The sequence below is a fragment of the Canis lupus genome, chromosome 13, assembly GCF_048164855.1.
Source record: "Canis lupus baileyi chromosome 13, mCanLup2.hap1, whole genome shotgun sequence".
Classification (NCBI taxonomy): Eukaryota; Metazoa; Chordata; class Mammalia; order Carnivora; family Canidae; genus Canis; species Canis lupus.
The window spans coordinates 24,637,302-24,659,157 of NC_132850.1; the positions used below are offsets into that span (position 1 = coordinate 24,637,302).

Sequence of the window (21,856 nt, forward strand, 5' to 3'; positions counted from 1 at the left end):
GTAAAGAAATTTGCTAATTTTTCTTCTGCCTTTGTTTCCCACATGAACACACACACACACACACACACACACACACACACAAACTGTTAAGGAGTTTAGGCAATCGGTGTATATTCTTATGGATATGACCATTGAGCAGGTCAAGTTAAAGGTGAGAAGGTAGAGATATATATAGATATATGTATATCTGAGATACTTGGATAGAATTAATATTTGAAATCAGGAATGATTTTGAGGTCATGATTTTCAAATAAATTGGCTCAGGAAAAAGCTTTATTTTAACAGATGAAGATGGAAAGACTGACTATACAGTATCCTAACAAGTCCGTCTAGACCAAATAAAATCTCCAATAAAAGGCTCTTAATAGAAATGTAGAAGGGATTCTTTTTTGAGAGAAAGAGTCTAATTTTGACTTTATTAAATTATTCAGGTTTTAATATATTCTCTATATATTTTTAATTTGATATGGAACTTACTTTCATTTATTCTGAATTCTAATCTTAGGGAATGTTGTCTAGAGTTATTTTCGTATTATAGATATTAAAATGTGAATTCTATTCAAATGTTGGATCTTTAAAAATATAATAAAAGGAAACAAGGCTTATTTTTCTTTTCTTTCCTCCCCCCCCCCCTTTTCTTCTGTATATGTGCTGCCGAAGCGAGCACCCCCCCCTTCTTTTGAAAGGCAGCTTGATAATAGCAGGAGGAGAAGGTTCTGTAGTCAGTCAGACCTGGCCCTCTTTCTGATTCCACCGCTTGTAACCTGGGGCAAGCTACGTAATAAACTGAGCCTCAGCTCCATGAATATTAAATGATATTCAAAAAGCAGACAGTATGATATATGCATATACTTGGTATAATATAAACCTTTCCTAGATGAAATGCATTATAACTAGAAATCAGAATTCAGGAATAGATGCACTATCTTGGATTGATTACCTGTCTCCCGAATAATTTATTATGGGCCTCTTTTGCTTTGGATTTCTTGGTGAAGAAACATTGTGCTTTGAAGGATAAAGACATTTGTTTCTGCAAATTAATGAGAATTTTGGTTCAGTTCCAAAAACGTTTATTGAGAGCTTATGGTATGGCAAGCACTGTGCCAGGTGTAGAAGACACAGAGATAAGTGGGATCCAAATTTGGCCTTAGGGAGCTTGCTGTGCAGTCTGGGGAAGAAGGAACATTTTGACTATTGTTAGGCACCTGAGGCCTGCCACAGTGGAGATTAACCCTGACTTCAGCTCCCTCCGGGGATCCCTTTTGGCTACATCTCTGTATATCTTGAAGAATGACCAACAAGTTGTCAGGTAAAGGGAAGTGCCAGGTGTTACTTAGTGACAGATTCAGGCTTTGTGAGGCTTGAAACTCCAATCATTTGGGGGCCCTGTTAAGAAAAATACAATGAAATTACAAATATAGTATTTGGCAAAAATGGATGTATTTAGAATGAGAAAAGAATCAATAAAAAAGTCAGGATTTGGGTCCCTTTTTTGCGGTCACATTTAAGCAGAGATGCTGACATAAAAAATGTAGGGCAGCCCGGTGGCTCAGCGGTTTAGCGCTGCCTTCAACCCGGGATGTGATCCTGGAGACCCGGGATCGAGTCCTGCGTCGGGCCCCTTGCTTGGAGCCTGTTTCTCTCTCTGCCTGTGTCTCTGCCTCTCTCTTTCTGTGTCTCTCATGAATGAATAAATAAATGAAATCTTAAAAAAAAAAATGTAATAAAGCTTCCTGATAGCAACAGGCTGACCCTCCCCACCTATGAAACACTATGACTCCAGCAACAACCAGCTGGTATACCAGCCGCGGAAAGGGCTGGGCCCTTAGGCTTGCATGTCATTGGTTCAAAGCAATTCTATCTGGATTCATGAACTCTTTGGAAAGTTTTTTTTTAAACAGCTCCTACTCATTGGCCTGAAGCATCCTAAACATGAAGTTCGGAACAGGTAAGTGAGATCTATGTGGAAGTGGTTAGGTCTACAATATTTACAAAGGGTTTATTGTCTTCAGGCCATTTATTCAATAGAGAACAGAATCATTAAAACATTTCTTTAAAAATGTTAAATTGTCAACCTGCGCCCAAAATATTGTGCTCAATTAGTATTGTTCAACTTTCTCACTGATTGCTATTTTTCCATTGTAGCCCAAGGTGGTTGTTACAGCATCATTTGGTATTGAACCTGGAAGGAGAGTAGAATACATCCCACTTCTAGAAGAAGCACTGAAATTAGGACAGCATAAACCAGATAACGTTCTCATTTATAATCGTCCGAATATGGTAATCTGAATTTTGAATTTGATTCTTATGATGATGTGCTAAGGATGATTCTAGTTTTGGCCACGTGAAAGAAACACTTGATTTATATAAACCACTAAAAATACTTCCTGAATGTCACCATTTTTGGAAAAAAGAAAAGGAGTAAGAATGATGTTTTCTGTCTTTATGAAAAAACTAGTTTAAAACTAAAAGATTGAAACACATATAATATGCAATGATAATGAATTGGATTCTATGCATAGTCTATTGTGGTGGTCTATATTAATTTAAATTATGATAATAATGATAGTACCAAACACTGTTTACCATATGATTTTTGATACTCTACTAATGAATAGTTTAAAAAATCTTCCTGATAACATTATGAGCCAGAGGATAACATTATTCCTATGTTACATAAGAGGAATCCAATGAACAGAATTAAAACGACTTGCCCAGCTCGTAAACATCAGGGTCATGATCGGAACACACACACTCTGAGTATATGCTTGATCCCTCAGCTCTCCTGCCTTGTGGAGTGGTATGATTAATTTCATATAAAATTTGTCTTTTAAAAACTTTAGAGAAAGCATTTAGTCTGGAAATAAAACTATATTCATGAAAGCAAAATATAAATATTCTAAACAGAGAAATTATTTTGTGATCCATGAAGGAAGAAAAAGCAATATAAGACAACAATGAATACATTTTACAGTGCTTTTTCTAGTAAATTTGATCTAATGACCACCTTATTTTACATCTATGCAAGTGTCAGCTATTTATAGTGGAACCAGCTTAGGTTCCTAGCAGATTAAAATTTTTTGCAGAAGGAAAATTAAAAGACTGCAAAGAATTGTGTAATTTTATGGGACTCTTGAGAGGTTATCTGCAGAAAATGCTTAAATGACAAGATATAAGAATAGAAAGCATTAAAACTATGTCATTTTGATTACCACCTAGCAATTCCCATTACCACATTAAATTCCTGTGTAAAGTTTTAGTAGTCTGTGGTTCATGAACTGCTGCACTCAATGATTTTAATATTCTTACTGTTTCAAAGAATTTTGAGTTTCTTTCAGATGCCCTCAAGCATATTTTTTAAAAAAGCTTATTGCTTTTAAGTCAAGGAATACAAAGTCAGCAATAAAAGAGATTTTGGGTATGAGGAGGTTGGAGAAAAGGTAGGAACACATACACACACACACATATGAAGTATTTCTGTGAGTATGTGTGTAGCAATTGCACATATATAAACTCATGAATTTGTAAAGAATTTATGCTAGGCCCAAAGCTAAGTACTTTCCTATACTTCTTATTTAATTCTCACAAAGCAATGAAGTAGATGTTATTACTGGTCCCATTTTACAGATGAAGAAACTCAGCTATGGAGAGGTCATAGCCCAAGGTCACAGCTAATAAGTGGTTCCAGGATTTGAATGTTGATTCAATGACTTTAACCAACAAGATATATGCTCTTTCTTTTACTTTATCAACACATTTGATATAGATATGCAAGTTTCCTCTTCATATTTTTTTTAATGCAAATCTCTTGTCTTTCCTCTTTATAGGCAGAGATCCCCTCCTCTGTCCCTCCTTCTCATAATGGCTCACTTCCTTTCATTTTCCTTTTTTCTTGAGACTCTTCCTTATATTTTGAGTTATCTTTATTTTAGATGAGGGCTTTGGATGCCCTTTATAGTAGGCCTGCTGTTTAGTTAGTAATTAAGCCCAGTGGACTGGCTTTGCTTTCAGTTTAAAGACACAAACTATGAGGCTCGGTGGTGTGTCTCATTAACCAGAATTACATTTTTGCCAAAGGAGGTAAAAACCTGGCTGCTACTCCTAAGCCTCAAGCAAACAACAACAGAATCAAAGGAATATCATATCAGTCAGCTCTGGTGCTCTACCAATATTGCCTTTAGGAATGATAACAGGACATGTCTATAGAAGTGAATGTATATATGTAAAAGCTATTGCTGATTTTTCCCTCTCTTCCTTTTGCCAAGTCTTCTTTACGTATGCCTGTAAAGGGTTTTCTTAGCCTGAAGAATAACCATTCATTCATGTCCTTTATTTCATTTGATCTGTGATATTTTTTTGTGATCATTCAATTGACAATTTTCATTATGCAGTGTGATAATTTTCTTATAAGCCTGTTATTGTAATGTTAAAGACTTGGTAATTTGAAATTAGTTGTGTTTATCTGATCCTTAAAAACAAGTGGAAATGTACAATTTGGTTACACTTAACTATTTTTATTTATCTCAGTGGCACATTCAGTATCTATCAGAGCAAGGGTGGAGAAGTCAATTGGGCCTTACACTTCACCTTCATGAAGTTCAATTTTGATTGTTACCTAAATGTGATTATTCACAGAGGCACTGTATTTATGATATTAGATTGAAGTGTTTTTTTGTAAATGTACTCACTTAAATATATGAACATTTTTACAACCCTGATTAATATGTTAAGGATTCTGAGAAATGGAAATGGCTTGGCTATTCTAAATCCCTCAGAGTCTCTGCACTTCACTCTGGGATCACCTTGATAAAATGAATGGTTACATATGCTCTGTACGTGGTGGATCTTACTAATTTTCACTGAGGAATGTATAGCCTTGCCTCTGTGCCTGTACTAATAAATTCACCAAATATAAACTTCCTGATGTGTCATCTGGGGCTTAGTTAACATTTCAGAAAATAATCAGACATGTACTGAATCTTAATTCTACTTAAATAGCTGTCTCCTCATTAGAATAATTTTCCCATAAGCCACTTCCCTGCTCTTTATCTGTCTGGCTTGTTTTGTTGGCAGTATTTTAAATAAAGAGGTCTCATCTCTTCTAATTTGTCTCTGACTAACTCATGACTCTATTATCATAAAGTTTACAGCGCAGAGCTTGGTTCTAGGAACAAAAAGAAAATAAACATTTCTACTATATTAATCAGTGACTTTGATGGAGGAAAAATTGGATAGCATTTTAGATATGTCACATATGCTCATTAATTTTCAAAACTAATTTTTGTTTTTGGAAAAGCAAAAATTTATTTCTCCCCCACCCCTGAAAATGATATAATATTTTCTCATTTGGAAAGACAGACACAATATTAGTTCTAAATTGCCCTTGTATGAAGAAACATTTTAATGGGTGAGTTGACGTTTCATTGTGAAGACTTTAGCTCCAAAATAAAAGAAAAAAATTTAAAAAAATAGAAATTGGCTTATAATGTTAGTAGTGTATATATGTTTATGGAAAACATGAACCTCTGTTAGCTAAGTTCTGACTGTTGATGAAAACATGACTGCATCACATTGGATTTCTTAAGGATATCCTTTGATTTGAAAAAACATGTTCTTTTGTCAGTTCGTTTGAAGCCAATATCAAATTGTTGGACTTTTTAGGAATATTTTTAACTCGTGACCCTGAAATACATAGTCATAAATCTGATATTTAGTGCTGTCTAGGCCTAGATTTTCAGGCAGATGCTCAGACGAATATATATAGATTAAGTCAGTTTCCACTGTTCTGATTTAACCTCCTTTGTTCAGTGCATATTTTTGTATACTTCCTGTGTAGGAGACAGTTCCTTTGGTTCCAGGTCGTGACCTTGATTGGGATGAAGAGATGGCCAAAGCACAGTCACATGACTGTGTTCCTGTTCTTTCGGAACACCCACTGTATATTCTTTACACATCCGGAACAACGGGGCTGCCCAAGGTACTTGCTCTCTGAGGGATAAGTATCTGTACCAGCAGATTTTTTTGTGCCCTGAGAATGTTTAATTACTGAGTAAAAATGCAGATTGTACCTAGAGATTTAGACTTGGGTAGTTTATATCTTAAAGGAATGTTGTGTTTAAATCCTGAAAAATATTAATCATATTTCATGTCAGATGCTTTCCCTCGATTTCTTTCAAAATCTTCACATACATCAGCAAGTTGCAATTGCTCTAGTAAGCCATTAAGATGAATGGATATTGGTTTAATCAAATTTTAATGATTAAAACATCAGTTGGTTTAATAAAATTCTACAAAACTGTTTTAAATGAAATATTTTTATTCTCTAAACCGATATATAACTTTTGTGGAGTATGGAATTGATTTTTGATCTAAGGGAATTTGATTCTTTATTATAAACGCAAGTTTGAGAATTGATGTAGACGGTTTGAACAATGGGCAGTGTATCCAGAGTATTGAACTATGTGATTTGCAGCACTGAAGACACTCAAGGATTTTTAAATCTGCTTACCATGAAAGGTGTCTTCACAAAACAAAGTTAGAAGCATCAGTATGTTGAAGGTGTCAGATAACAAATAAATACCACTTTTGTCTGTGTCTTTAAATAATACTGTTTCTTCATACAACTTCACAAAGGCTTATAGTGTCATTTTCCTATTCATTTTTATTAAGGAGTTCAACATTCACTGAATCATAAAATTTTACTAGGGGAAGGGACTTTCATGATCACTTGCATCCCATGAGAGCAGTGGCCTCTTTATTAATATTAGATTTCTGTAGCATCAGAGTTCTGAGATATAACTTGTCATATTTTTAAAATAGTGGTTCCACTTGATTAGTCTTAAAAAAAGAAAAATTAGGATGTCCCATATAAAACTCATTTGCCTGTATAAAATGAAACATTTGGTAAGGAATGTATTCTCTCTGAGGACAGAGACCATGCTTTATTACATTTTAGTCTACAATCATGCTTGATATGTAGCTTGGTACTTAATAAATTTTTGTTGAGTGAATAAATAAATAAATAAATGCATATAGATAAATATATTTGTGTCATTGTAGAATCATGTCTTAGGATTTCTTTAACAACTCTGGTCATCTGAAAAATATTCCTTCATTTTGATGACTATGTCTTGTTCAAGCAGTCCAAATGATCTTTTGGACCCAAATCATAACCCCCTACCTTTTGCAGTTTTGCATTATACATCAGTCACATAGAGTCTAACTGAATGTTTGGCTATAAAATAAAAGGGGATTCAGAAAATTATAATCTCATAGAAAAGTATGAACATGAGAGAGGAAACTCCTGACCCTGAAAACAAACCTAACCAAATAAAAAAGAACCCTTCAAAAATCACTTTAGCTCCTATAAGCCTGAAGGATTCTTATAAAAACATTTGTGCCACTTCAGGATTTTAAATTACCCTGAATTTCACTGTGGCCTGGATGGAGATCTTTACAACAGGAACAGAAGAGCTTGTCAGTGACTCAAAACTGACTCAGCCTATGTGGTAGAAATGACAGTAACATATAGGGCAGCAAATCTGAAAAGTGGTGGTTCCAAATAAGGAGGCTTGCTTTTTCCAGGTTTTGTCTGGGTCAAGAACTTCTCTTTTGGAGTCCTACATGCCCAAACTGAAGATCATTTGAAGATTCATTCATTCTCATTTTCTTCCTAATGTACCATCTTGAAGATAATCTGTTTCAGTAGATTGGAGAAGGCTTTCATTGTGTGGAGATCTCTGTGTTGAATTCAGCTCCATTCAATATATGTGTATTGACTGTTCATTCTGTGCTAAAAGATATGAGTGAACCACAGTCCCTTCAGTCTAGTGGGTTGAAGTATATATGAATGCAGACTGGATGGAGGTTTTTTGTTCTGTGTGTGTGTGTGTGTGTGTGTGTGTGTGTGTCTCCAGCTGGCCAAAACACTGATCTCAGAAGGACAGAGGGTAATGAGAAGATGAGGCCTCGCCGGAAGACAGGCACTCAACACTTGAGACGTTGTGACCAAGCTCAGTGGACAAAGGCATCTGGATGTTAGCACCTCCTCTGGCCTGTCAAGATCAAGGTCCGTCTTTGGTGCTCAGAGGCCAGTCCTGAGTCAGTCTTGCTTTCTGAATTGTTCCTTTGGTCTTTATTTTTTGCACAGGAACATCTCCCTGATAGGGAGGCTGTGTTATTGTTCCGTACCCAGGAGACAACACCCTCTCTTTTTCTCTCTTTCTTGGAAAAGATGACATTGGTCTCTTACAGTCATTAAGTTCCACAGATATCACTGAGCACCCATATATGTGTCTGGCTCTCTTTTTAGAAGTTTATATTCTATAGCCAGGACACAGACATTAAACAAAAAGCTATGTAATGTATGAAAAGTGTTATGAGGAGAAATAAAGGGTAATGGGACCAAATAGTGGGAAGAATGGGAGAGCTGTTCCACCAAAGGATGGTCAAAGAAAGCTCTTATAAGATGACATATGAAGGATGAATAAAAGTTCTTCATAGAGTGGCATCCCAGAGAGGAGGGCATATAGGCAGAAAGGGTTAGCATAAGCAAGGGAAGGAGCGTGCAAGGAAGTTTCCAGGATGGCTAGTGCATATGGTACAAGTGCAGAGGAGAAATGACTAGATATATAGGCAGGAGCCAGACTCAAAATTTAGCCGAGAAGTTTAGGTTATATTCTGTATATAAGGGATGGGGAACACTAATGCTACTTAAGCGAGAGAGAAGAATATGAAGGAAGGTAAACCCTAGCAACATTTTGGTGTGAAGATAGACAAGTACATACAATGGAGGCAAGGAGATTCATTTTCAGGCTTTTAGGACTTCATTTGGGAGAGCATCTAATTAACAGAAATCAGAATTCGTTCAAAGATAAGAGTGAGGCAGAGGAGGGGTCCAAGATTTGAAACTGAGAGCACAGGAGAATGATGGTTTTGGATATTTACTAAACACAGGGGGTGGGTTGGGGCAGGAGAAACTCGGAATTTTGGAACATATTGAGTGTGACGCATCTCTGGGCCATTAACGTGGAGACGCCTAGCCAGAAGTTGGAGGTGAAGGTCTGGGTCTCAGAAGTGCATGTGGGTTGGGAGATAGACCTTGAGACCCTTTGTGGGTCCTCAGTACAGAGCTCTGGTGTTTAAGCATGGGAGTGAGTAGGTTTTGCAAAGTAGGGCATGTAGAAGGGCAAGAAAAAGTAGTCGTGTCTCAAGGTCCCTCAGGACTACTTCCTTCATCCCGTCACTTTGGAATTTCAGTTGAATCAAAATTATACATTGTCAGCAAACCTTTATGCCATTTATTTTATTCTGTCTTATGCCTACTAGTTTTTTTTTACTTATCTGCATAACATTGCACGTTCTCAGAGGTCCTAGAATATATTTCAGACGTCTTTGGCTGCAGTATGTCACTGTCCTAAAAATTGGGCCATGGTAAATCCTCAGAAGATTCTTTAAATGATCTTTTGCTTCTCCAGTTAGTTCCCGGATTCCTCTTTATTCATAAGATTCTCATTTCACTTTTGGCAGGTACAATCAGGATTAATGGGATCTGAAATTGTAATATTTGGATTCCCAGAATAGAAGTACAGGAAAGATGAGCACACATACATTTATGAAGCATTTAAATATAAATTTCATGTCATCCTATAATTTGTTCTCTCAATCTTTGATCTTCATGAGGAAAAATAATGTTGTGAGCCCATAAAAATAATTCTGCTTAAAAATACTCATTTCTCATAGGCACATATAAGACACACGTAAGGCAATCTGTTCTTTGGTTAGAAGTTGCAGATATATTTAGGGCATATTTGCATCTCTGCGTCTGCCAGCCCTGGATTTGTCAGGTCGCTGTGTGATAGGTTAATCTGTCAGCTGCTGTAAATATTCCTGCAACCACACTGAGCTGCTTTGCATACATTTCTGCAGTGTTGTGGGCTTCTATCCTGGTTAGTTTGGGTGCTTGTATTCAGGATACTTCAAAGAATCCCTCATCTGGATGGGGTGTCGTTTTTGCAAGGGGGAGATTTAGTGATGTATCTTCTTCCACCTTGATATCACGAAGGGACAGTGATAATCACACACACACACACACACACACACACACACAAACACACACAAGAAGCTAACAAACAAAAAAAGCCAGCCCAGTGCCAAAGCAGAAAAGGAGGGTAGGATAAAGAGGGAAAGAAAGCAAAGTATTGAAAGGAAACCATGAGAGGATATCATGTTAAGTGAAAGAAGTCAGAGAAAGACAAATACCATATGAACTCACTTATATATGAAATTGAAAAAAATGAAACAAAACAGAAACAGACCTCTGGATACAGAGGACAATCTGATGGTTGCCAGAGGAGAGGGGCTGATGAGATGGCAAAATAGAGGAAGGGGGAAAAGAGGTAACTGTCTTCCAGTTAAGAAATAAATAAGACACGGGGATAATGTGTGCAAACTATAAGGAATAGAGTTAATCATATGTAACAGCTTTGTATGGTGATGGACAGTAGCTGGATTGGTCATGGTGATCACTTCCCAATGTACATAAATATTGAATCACTATGTTGTATCTGAAACTGACATAATATTGTATGTCAAGCACACTTGAAGAAAAGAAAGAAAAAAAAGAAGCAAATGAACAAAAAAAAAACGAAAAAGAAAAAGAAAGGAAGGCATGATGAGAAAGTGGTGGGCCTTTGGTCCTGATGCACATTAACACAATTTATGTCACTTCTACTCCTACATATGTTAGGTGACATTCATATTTCTTACCCTAGAGCAAAAAATAGGAGAAAGTCAAATAAAAAAGCAGTGAACTTTTTTTTTTTTTTATCTGTGGTACAATTCTTGCAGTTAAAATGCTGAACTTGCTATACTTTTGCCTCTTATCTCACAGTTGTTCAGATCAATAAAAAATTATATTGCTGCTAAAGTACCATCTGTAGAGGCAGCTTCAGAGTTATCCGAAAGCCTGTAGCAAGAGATTTTATGTTTGATGCTCTATCCCAAATGGAACCATTCCATTTCAACTAATATGATTCACTAGGTTCTATAAGTTTCAAAGCTTTCTCCCAACATAGAAGACTACTCAAAAAAAAAAAAAAAAAAGGAATTGTATTTTTCTTACATGTACATTATTCACTCAACTGTTCACAGTATTGAATCAGTCAACAAATGTATTACATGCCTGTTCCATGGCAGTTACCGTGCTGGAGATGAAGAGGCATTCTCAGTGTGTGTGTGTGGGGGGGGGGTGGGCGGGGCGGGGCAGGGACACAGCCCTAGGTCAGGCTGGTTACTCCAAAGACGTTTGCTGGCCCAGGAGCCAAGGAAGAAACAGGAAAGACACTTAACACAAACTGTGGGGTTGGAGATGGCTTTGAGATGACGTGGTATTTTCATGATGTCTTTGAGTACTTGTGTGATGAAGTAGGAGCTAACGGGGATCAGGGAAGAGGTGGGAGCGGTGGTTCATTCTAGAAAGAAGAGATATCATCTGTAAAGCCATTATAAGGACAAGATTATTGTTGATCTGTTGGATTTTTTTTTTTTAAGTAATCAGAACTGTATCTTTTATTTCTTGACTCACGGACCCCAGCCATGGGGGTGATGGATTTCTTTTAGTTAGGTAAAATATTTATTTACCCTTTCTTCTTTTGTTCTTCACCTCAACTTTTCAGGCCAAATTATAACACGTGTGCACACACACGTAAGCATCTATATTTACACATGCATGCGTGAATAAATACATACCTCATGGATGGAAATATGCATATTATGTTTTGTACAAGCACGGTGCAGAGTCGGATGACAGAGGAGCTCAACTTAGTATGACGTTCTCTGGAGTACTCCACACTTCCCTTCCCTGAGTATTGTGAGATCTGCTTTCCAGATTTTTATAGATCCACTAAAAAAGAAAAAACTTTTGGGATGAAGAATCCCAAACTCTTAATCTAACCATACTCAGTCTTTCATCTTCTTCTGATAAAACCCATATTGTTCTGTATTTTTCTTACATTGTGGCAACGAACACTGCATACCGCACTCGGTGCTGACATGTCTTATGTTTTCATATTTTATGTCTTAATAGCCCCATTTATGAAATTTTGTGGTTTTCCTTGTTTTCAAAGGCAGCTCATTAAGCTGGAAGTCATAAAGAACCATCTGGGATGATTTTGTGGTCCCGTTCGTGGGTGACTAATAACCAGCCTTTAACTTTACCTGTGTGGATTGAAGTTCTTAAATAAATGCCCATATACATTAAAAATGTGTTGTTGTTTCGTATTAAAGAGCAAAACATTGTCTTCTCTTGCATTTTTGAGCTAGAATTCACTTTCGTGTCTTTATTTGGAGTATAGAGTGTTACTCCCACCCAGAAAATTTTCAAGTTCCCCAGAAGACTTTAAAGTGTTATAGCTAATGCTCCAAAAACCAGAACAGTATATTGGCAGGTTGCAGGGCTTTTCTTTTTTCTTTTCTTTTCTTTCCTTTCTTTCTTTTTTTTTTTTTTTACAGGGCTTTTCTGACAATGTATTAGTACATCCAGTGTTTTTACTTTTAAGGTAGTTGGAGTATTAAGTACATAAGGAAAGTAATAACAGACATTCAAAAGAGTAAAATGCAGCATGCTTGGACTTTAGGGGTAAGCACTGATATTAAATGTTTTTACCTTATACTTAAGATTTCAAATATGTTTTATTTTTTTTTTAAATTTTTTTTACATTTTTATTTATTTAGGATAGTCACACAGAGAGAGAGAGAGAGAGAGAGGCAGAGACACAGGCAGAGGGAGAAGCAGGCTCCATGCACCGGGAGCCTGACGTGGGATTCGATCCCGGATCTCCAGGATCGCGCCCTGGGCCAAAGGCAGACGCCAAACCGCTGCGCCACCCAGGGATCCCTCAAATATGTTTTAAAAGAGTTTTTAGTTTCAGATTTATTTGGACTATTAGAGTATAATGATTTCGTTTTTGAGAATTGTTTATGTGTTTTCAGAGGCTGAACAAAGTTTCTCTTTCGCTTTTTAATTATCGTTACTTGGAAAATATGATTATGAATAAGAAACCAAAAAAATACTTTATCGTCTTATTTTTTAGTCACATATTAATATTATAACAAAGAAATTATCTTTGTAAACCTAATCTTTCAATTTTTATTTTACTTAAAACTTTTTATGAAAGATCTACATGAAGAACATGAAATTATGCAGTTTTTTTCTCTACACCATATCAAATACACAGAAAATTGAAAACTATTACCCAAATATTTTAGAGAAAAAGACTAAATTTCAGATCTATTATCTAGATTAATGAATGGTAAAATGTTACTTTATAGAAATTTTTATACTCATCGATAAAAAATAAAAATTGTTATCAAAGACCAATGAAAAACAAACATCACAGCTTTTCTCTCTCCAGTAGCTCCATTTCAGTTGTTTTTAATGAGAACTTTTTATGGAAACCTTTAATTGCTTTAACAGTTTCTGTCTTTTGAATGATATCAGCACAAGGGAAAATAAAAAGCAATGATTGCTAGAACTAAGGAAATAATTTTGTTAATAAGATACTAAGTTAAATTAAAAATACCGTATAATTTTAAATATTTTTTCATTCATGATCTCATTTTTAAGTCCCACTTTTTTTGCCCAAATGGACTTAAGCCTCCACCATTTTATGGGGAACACAGCATTGGTTAATATCCTTTAAAGAAGGGTAAAGGATAAAGTCCACTTGAGAGGTAAAAAGAAATTTAATCGCTTATTCCTTTCAATAATATTTTTAGTTTTACAAATGAATTACTACTCATTTATGTTTTTTCTAGCCTTTTCTTCCTTTTTATCATTCCTAGTTGACTCATCTTCTCTTCTGTACCATATAATCTAAAAATTTACCCTTCTATCCTAGTTAGTTTGGGTGCTTGTATTCAGGATACTTCAAACAATCCCTCATCTGGATGGGGTGTCTTTTTGCAAGGGGGAGATTTAGTGACGTTGCAAATTGCAATGATTAATATCAAATTCCTCAAAGTATTGAATCATAAGAAAAGATCTCAAAAAAACAAACTAATGAGTGAGTGAAGTTCAAGAAAAATAGTACAGAATATAAGAGGAAAGAGCTGCTCAGTTTACATGGGAGAAATGCACGTGTGAAATCTTCTGGCAGGGGGCTAAGGATTTCTAATACTCCGATGATGATCCAGAGAGCCAGCTGCATGCTAACCATGTCATGCATCGCAGAGAGTAGCTGTCAAATGCCAACGAAGCTGCATGTGACATTTGCCAAGGGGCCAGGTGTTTCTGCTGGGATATAAAGTGTGTTCCACAGCTTGATACCTATGTTTTATTAGTGGTACTTAAGGAGAACAGCTACTTTAGTCACTAATGGAAAGTCGGTATATTTTTCATTTCTCTGATTCACGCATGTACGTTAAAGCTGGTGAGTTATGCCGAAAGGTTCCAACTAGTAGTACATTTATTAATTAGGGCCCTGTTTACCTTTAGGTAAAATAATTATTTTCTGCATAAAGTAATAATAGTTGCTGTACTAGAAGATGCTTCCAAATGCATGTGAATGAAATATAGCTTGTTTTTAAGCAAGCATTCACTTGATCATTTTGAATATTCACGCAGTTAAGCCTTTTTAAGTCACTGATGATTAATGTTTATAGTGAAGCAATAAATGCAATTATTAAATTTATCATCAGCTTTTATTTATGGTGACTATTGTGCCAGTTTTCAAATATTAATCTTGTATTAGAGTTGAATATGTTCAATATTGTGGATAGCTGCTAGAAACTGGTTCGTGAAAGCTGTAATACTGTGATGTAGCAATCCCTACTTTTGCCCCAAATGTAATATAAGGCAAATCTGTCAGCCTTAGATCCAACCCAGGAGGATTGCTTTGTCAGAATTCCAGAATTCATCATGAAAGAATCGTTTAGCTCTCATACTATGACAGCAGGAACCCCAGTATTGCATTGTAATGAGGCTCCGGTTAGAATATGACTTTGTTTCCTCTAAGCATCCTACTATTATTTAATAATATCAAGGAATAGCCATCCTTATATTATGCTCTATTTGAAGAACACAATTACATTTGACTTTGCACTTAATTTTGAGAGTTTCCATTGTGTTCTGGAAAAAGTGTCTGCAAATGTAATGTTAATTTATGCCACCCCTGGAAAAAGAAATGTCATTGCATGTGATCTATGAGGTCATGAGTTTTCTTTAGAAAGTCAAGAATGGTCTGTGAGAATGGACTCTACAAGTGAGATGATCTAGACAAAATTTTCTCTGTTTATTATTGGGGAAGCCAAATAAATATTGATGCGAATACAATTATATGAAAGCCAAAGTCATATGTAGTTTATAGAATATAAAATACTTAAAACAGGAACTTTTAAAGATGGATAGTATGAAGGCAAAGAATCTCTTCACACATTGGTTATTGATGTTAACTTCATGTTTTCTTTCCTTTAGGGTGTTGTTAGACCCACCGGGGGATACGCTGTAATGCTAAACTGGACAATGTCTTCGATCTATGGACTTAAACCTGGAGAGGTAATCGTGGTTTTAAATTCATGATACTTGACATTTCCCTGATGAACGTTTATGTAGTTTACTATCTTCTTATTTTTTAGGTGTGGTGGGCAGCCTCTGATTTAGGCTGGGTTGTTGGGCATTCCTATATCTGTTATGGACCTCTTCTACATGGGAACACAACAGTTCTATATGAGGTAATTGAATGAAATTAATACCACCTAAAGAGATCTATATCTATTTTTATATATTATGAAATTTTTTATGTTATGAAATTAATACCACCACCTAAAGAAATCTGTCATCTATATCTATATCTATCTATCTATCTATTTTTTATTTTATTTTGTTTCTTAATGAAACTTTTAAAGGAGTAGTTTCCAAGAGGGAACAGAAAAAATTTGGATTAGAGGCAGAGACATTTTCATATCTTCTTCCAGTTAAAGATATGATTTCAAAGAGAAAGGAAATACAGAAAAATAATAGCCAGCTAATTAAATTGTGCTGAACAAAGCCGGTAAATATTATTTTACGAAAAACATATACTAATGAACTTGTTGTCTATTCCTTTTTTTTAAAAAAGATTTTATTTATTCATAGAGACACAGAGAGAGAGGCAGAGGGACAGGCAGAGGGAGAAGCAGGCTCCATGCAGAGAGCCTGACGTGGGACTCGATCCAGGGTCTCCGGGATCACACCCTGGGCTGCAGGTGGCGCTAAACCGCTGCACCACCGGGGCTGCCCTTGCTATTCCTAAAGGATTTCTAGAAAGTATTGTCCCAAAGTTATTGCAATAGAATAAAAAAAAAAAAATTAAATGATCATTCCCAGGGCACCTTGGTGACTCAGTTGGTTAAGTGTCTGCCTTTTGTTCAAGTCATGATCACAGGGTCCTGGGATCCAGTTTTGCATCGGGGGATCCCTAACCAGCGGAGAGCCTGCTTCTACCTCTCCCTTGGCCCCTCCCCTGGCTTGTGCTCTCTCTCTCTCTCTCTCTTTCTCTCTCTCGGAAAAATAGAATTCTTAAAAAAAAAAAATCATTCCCTTTGAAGTAAAAATAAATCTCCACACTGAATACCTCTAGTGAATGGTAGTATTAGTAACATAAATGTAACGGAGCTGCAGCTGCCCTATAAGTATTAAGCTGCCTTTTATTGTTGAACAACATACAGTTCTTGTGCATTTACCATTGGCCTTTTATTATTTCTTGGGTTTATTTGAAGCATGATTTGAACACCATGAAAGGGACTCAAGTGTTTGTCTTTATCCTGGAATGATGTGCTCAAGAAGGGTGTAGATGCTTTACGGGATATTTTTATGTAAAAGATTAAATATAATAGGTACATTCGAAAACCTTTTATCTGCACCCTGGTTTCTTTTGTATGATGGATAAACATCCTCCATTCCTTCTGATAGCAAAACAAAGCTTTTTAGACCTTTGCCCACTTCTAGCTATCCCATCTTAACTTTCTTCTCCACTAAACTCCTTGAAAAAAGTACCAAACCTACACTGTGTGGATTTCATATTCTTTTAGAAGCTCTTTATCCCATGATGGTGCAATTTCTGTCCACATCACTTCCTAGAATCTACCACAGCAGAGGTCAACAGTGACTTCATACGTGACCAAATCAAAGGATCTTCAATCTGATTTTCTTTTCACTCTCTCTGTGCATCAACCTTGCTGTTTCCTGCAGGTAATTACTTGTTTCCTGCAAGTAATTCTCTCTCCTCCTGAACTCCACACCCTTTTGCTATTGTTCTGGCTGTTTCTTCTGCCTAGCGTGACTTTCCCTTTGTCCTTCCTTACCTGGTTAATTCCTCCTATGCTTGAAGACTCTGCTTAGATGTTCTTTTTTTTTTTTTTCAATTCTTTTTTTTTTTTTTAATTTATTTTTTATTGGTGTTCAATTAACTAACATACAGAATAACACCCAGTGCCTGTCACCCATTCACTCCCACCCCCCGCCCTCCTCCCCTTCTACCACCCCTAGTTCGTTTCCCAGAGTTAGCAGTCTTTACGTTCTGTCTCCCTTTCTGATATTTCCCACACATTTCTTCTCCCTTCCCTTATATTCCCTTTCACTATTATTTATATTCCCCAATCTTTTCAGTTTCCTCTTAACAGCCTTTGGTTTTGTTTAGTGTCCCTTTCCATGGTTCCATTGCCCCCGCGGATATGTCTATCACTGATCACTGAGCTGAGCACACTGTCTTGATACTATCTGTTTATATCTAGTAGAGTGTGAGATCCTCAAAATCCAGTCTTCCAGCACAATGCATAGCACACACTAAACACTCAGCAAATGCTCAGGGAACTAAATTGACCTCTACTCCTCTGTTCTCCTATCTCTCAGACAGCTTGTCCTCCTTCCCTCTCTTGGTTTCTCTTACTTTGATCCTAAACATTGGGGTTTATAAGAGTCTTATTCTTAGCCTTTTCTTCTGCTTATATTTTGGGGATAAACCTCATGCAGTTGGATTTGGGTTGTGCTAATTAAACTGAGGCTTCTAACTACTCCTATGTATATATCAGATCTTCCTGCTGAGCACCAATTTATGGTTAGACCAACTTTGGATGGTGCATACACATCTTATGCTCAAGATGACATGAACTGATCTCACCTCTCCATTCTTCCTTGCAAAACTCATTTCTCTCCATGTACTCTGTAGTTTTGTTAATTTTACCTGAATCTACCCAGTCATCCAAACTAAGAATCAAGGAGTGATTCTAATGTCATGATCTTTACATATCACACCCCATCAGCCATTACATTTTGCTGAGTCTATATTTTAGTACCTGTCAAAAGTGTCCTTCTCTCCCATACCTCCTGCCATATATTCAAAGCTGATATCCAGCTGGCATGCATAAGTATGTTGTTGGCTGGTGTGTATTCTGTGTTTGGCTTCTGATCTGATTTGTGCCTATTCTCTCCAGCTGTATATTTCAGACTATCATCAGATAACCAATCTAGAGCATGTTCTAACAGGTGCTTCTGCTTTAAATGTCCTTCCAGATGACCTCTACCCTACCTCCAATTTCTGAGCTCTCCCCATTTATAGTTATCATTCTAAAATGTAAAAAGCCAACATAGAACTTTGTTGCTTAGAATTCTTCAAAGGGTTGAGTTCTGCTTTTGTGAAGATGAAGATGACATACTTTTCTCTATTCCTCCCTCTAAATACAACTAAAAGTCATAAGGATGTCTACAACAAACATTAAAAGACTGAAAGGTGGGAAGAAGAAGGGAAACTGGCTTTAGGGACCTTGAGACCCAAGGAACAACATGGTGATAAGACCCTGGGTTTTATTTTTCTTACATTCTAGATTTGCTGCTGAAAAAAGCTGGCAACTTAGAAATGCCAATGATAACAACAACAACAAAAAAAACTAAATTAAAAAAAAACTAAAACTAAAAAAAGAAAAAGAAGCATGATCTCTTAAGCCAAAGGAGTATGAAAGTGACAGCCTAAATAAAACATAAAACTTTAGATGGCTCTATGCTAGGCAAACACCACAGAAAAATCCACGCTGTCTCTTCCCACCCAACAGCAAAAGCTGAGTTTATACTTCCACATTTATCAGGTGGTAAATAGGAGCTGTAACCCACCATCATCCCATAGGGGTGTCAGAGAAATTCAACTAGGGAGCCAAGACTTTTATCCCTGCTCAGTAGTAATGAGGACTCCACAAACTTGCAGTGACAGTGAAAACCAAAAGAGTCTGGACTTATACCTCCTCCCATCAGTAATGAGGTACTCTTCTCACTTTTGATTGGGATGGTGTCAGAGGAGGGCATGCTGGAGGCAGTAACAGGGCACTCTTACCTTCCAGCCAGGGAGTTATCAGTGGAAGCCCACTGTTGGAAGTGGAACTCACCCAGCATCAATGAGAAGCATTCTTCAGTTTGGTTATCAGTGGAAGCCAAATGAAGAATCTGGATTTCTAGCCCCTCCTGTCCCTTTCTTGATGGAGTGAAATTAAAGTTAAGCATCTGTAACAAAAGACATCAATATGAGCCAGTCTCAGAATATAATACACACAATATCCAAGCTTTGATGAAAAAAAAACAATCACTCCTCATATCAAGAACTAGAATGATATCAAGATACCTGAAAAAAAATTGATGGAGATGTTAGAATTATCTGACAAAGATTTTAAAGGAGTCATGATAAATGTGCTTCCATAAGTGATTATGAACATTCTTAAAAGAAATGGAAAAATAGAAAGTCACAATGAAGGTATAGAAGTTGTAAAGGAAAACCATGTGGAAATCTTAGAACTGAAAATTACAGTAGCCAAAATAAAAACTCAATGGGGATATGGATAAAATAGGTGAAGGAGATTAAGAGGTACAAACTTTCAGTTATCAAATAAGTCACAGTAGATGAAAAGTACAACATAAGGAATATAATCAATAATTATATAATAATGTATGGTGACAGATGGTAAGGACACTTCTCATGGTGAGGATCATATAATGTATGAACTCATCAGATCACTGTGTTGTACACCTGAAGCTAGTATAATATTGTAGGTCAACCATAATTCAATAATAAATTTTAAAAAGAAAGCTCAATGGATGGGCTCCATAATGGAAAGGGCAGAGGAAAGAATCAGTGAACCAGAAAAAGGAACAATAGAAATTACCCAATCTAAACAAGAGAAATAAAATAGACTGAAAAAAAAAAATGAGCAGAGCCTCAGGGAAATGTGGAATAATAACAAGATCTAGCATTTTTGACATCAGTGTCATGAAAAGAGAGGAGGAAGTTGGGGGGCAGAGAAAGTACTGAAAAAAATAATGAAAATTCTCAACTTCTCAAACTTGCAAAAATTATACATCTATAGATTCATTCAAGAAACTGAGTAGACTTCCAAACGGTTAATCCACAGAAACACACTGTGTTTCACACACATCATAAACTTCTTTTTTTTTTTTTTAAGATTTTATTTATTTATTCACAAGAGACACAGGCAGAGGGAGGAGCAGGCTCCATGCAGGGAGCCCAACATGGGACTTGATCCCGGGTCTCCAGGATCACACCCTAGGCCAAAGGTGGCGCTAAACCGCTGAGCCACCGGGGCTGCCCCAAATCATAAACTTCTGAAAGCTAAAGACAAAGAGTAATATTGAGACTTGGGAGAAAGCAAGGATACCTTAGCTATGGGGGAAAGCCATTGTTTTTGTTTTTGTTTTTTTTACAGTTTACTTACTTCAGAGAGAGAGCGAGAGCATGAGAGTGCTTGAGGAGGCAGGCAGGGACAGAGAGGGATAGAGAGATAGAGATAGAAGGAGAGAGAGAGAGAGAGAATTCTCAAGCAGACTCCCCACAGAGCCTGACTCAGGGCTCCCTCCCAGGACCCTGAGATCATGACCTGAACCAAAATCAAGTCAGTCACTTAACCCGCTGAGCCACCCAGGCATCCCAGGAAAGCCATTTGAATGACAGGATTTTCCTTCAGAAGTCAGAGGAAAGTGACACATTTTTCAAGTGTGGAAAGAAAGGAATTGTCAATCTAGGATCTTATATCCATTAAAATATACTTTGGGAATAAAGAAGAAATAAGGATATTCTCAAGATGAAGAAAAACTTCAGAGAAATTGTCACTATTCCCCTAAAGGAATGGCCAATGGTCAGTATTGATGATAAATGGTTTAATGCTCCTTCCTGTGATTTGACCAAAGCAAAGATACTCACTGTCACCCTCTATTCAACGTAGTCTTGGAAACAAAAGCAAAAACATTTAGAAAGGAAGAAATAAAATTGTGTCTCTTTGAGGCTGCATGATTATCTATGTAGGAAATTATAGAACATATAAAAAAACATAAAAAGTGAGTTCAATGAGGTCTCAGGATACAAGATGAACACCCAAATATCAAGTGTATTTCTATATACTAGCAATGGACACCTGTGACTAGGAAGGCAACATGAGGTATCCTTATGGAGGTGGAACTGTTCTGTGCCTTGACTATATCAGTATTACAGTTGTGATATTCAACTGTATTTACCCAGAATACATGGTATATTTGCATGAATCTACAATTATCTTATGTAAAAAGTTTAATTCAAAAATGAAAAAAAATTAAGCCTTCAAAGAACTCTTGTCTATTACAAAAGGAGTTCAGACTCCTTTGCCTCATACAAGTGAGTGATAGTCATCTGCCTTTGGCCCATGTTTAAAGTCTTATCGATGGTTCCTGGCCTCTGACTCAGCTTCCCACTTAAAAACCCTGTCATACTGGCACTTACGTGAACAGAACTGCCAGTGATTGAGTTGTTCCTGCTGGTAAAGTTCCACTTTTGTTCTCATTATGTAGCAG

The 21,856-nt window shown here is 36.6% G+C and overlaps 1 protein-coding gene and 1 long non-coding RNA gene across 2 annotated transcripts in view; one reads left to right on the forward strand and one right to left on the reverse strand.

Annotated features, from left to right (window-relative positions):
* ACSS3 (acyl-CoA synthetase short chain family member 3) overlaps positions 1–21,856 on the forward strand; it is a 142,226-nt gene that overhangs the window by 48,305 nt on the left and 72,065 nt on the right. Inside the window, exons 4-7 of the mRNA XM_072772926.1 lie at positions 2,146–2,280; positions 5,837–5,977; positions 15,473–15,553; positions 15,634–15,729. Coding sequence (XP_072629027.1) covers positions 2,146–2,280; positions 5,837–5,977; positions 15,473–15,553; positions 15,634–15,729 — 453 coding nt within the window. The remainder of the gene's footprint in view (positions 1–2,145; positions 2,281–5,836; positions 5,978–15,472; positions 15,554–15,633; positions 15,730–21,856) is intronic.
* On the reverse strand, positions 1,068–19,567 carry LOC140602813 (uncharacterized). Its single transcript, XR_012005722.1, has 3 exons — positions 19,411–19,567; positions 11,749–11,902; positions 1,068–1,386 (listed from the first exon to the last, which is right to left on the reverse strand). It is a non-coding gene; the product is annotated as an uncharacterized lncRNA (long non-coding RNA).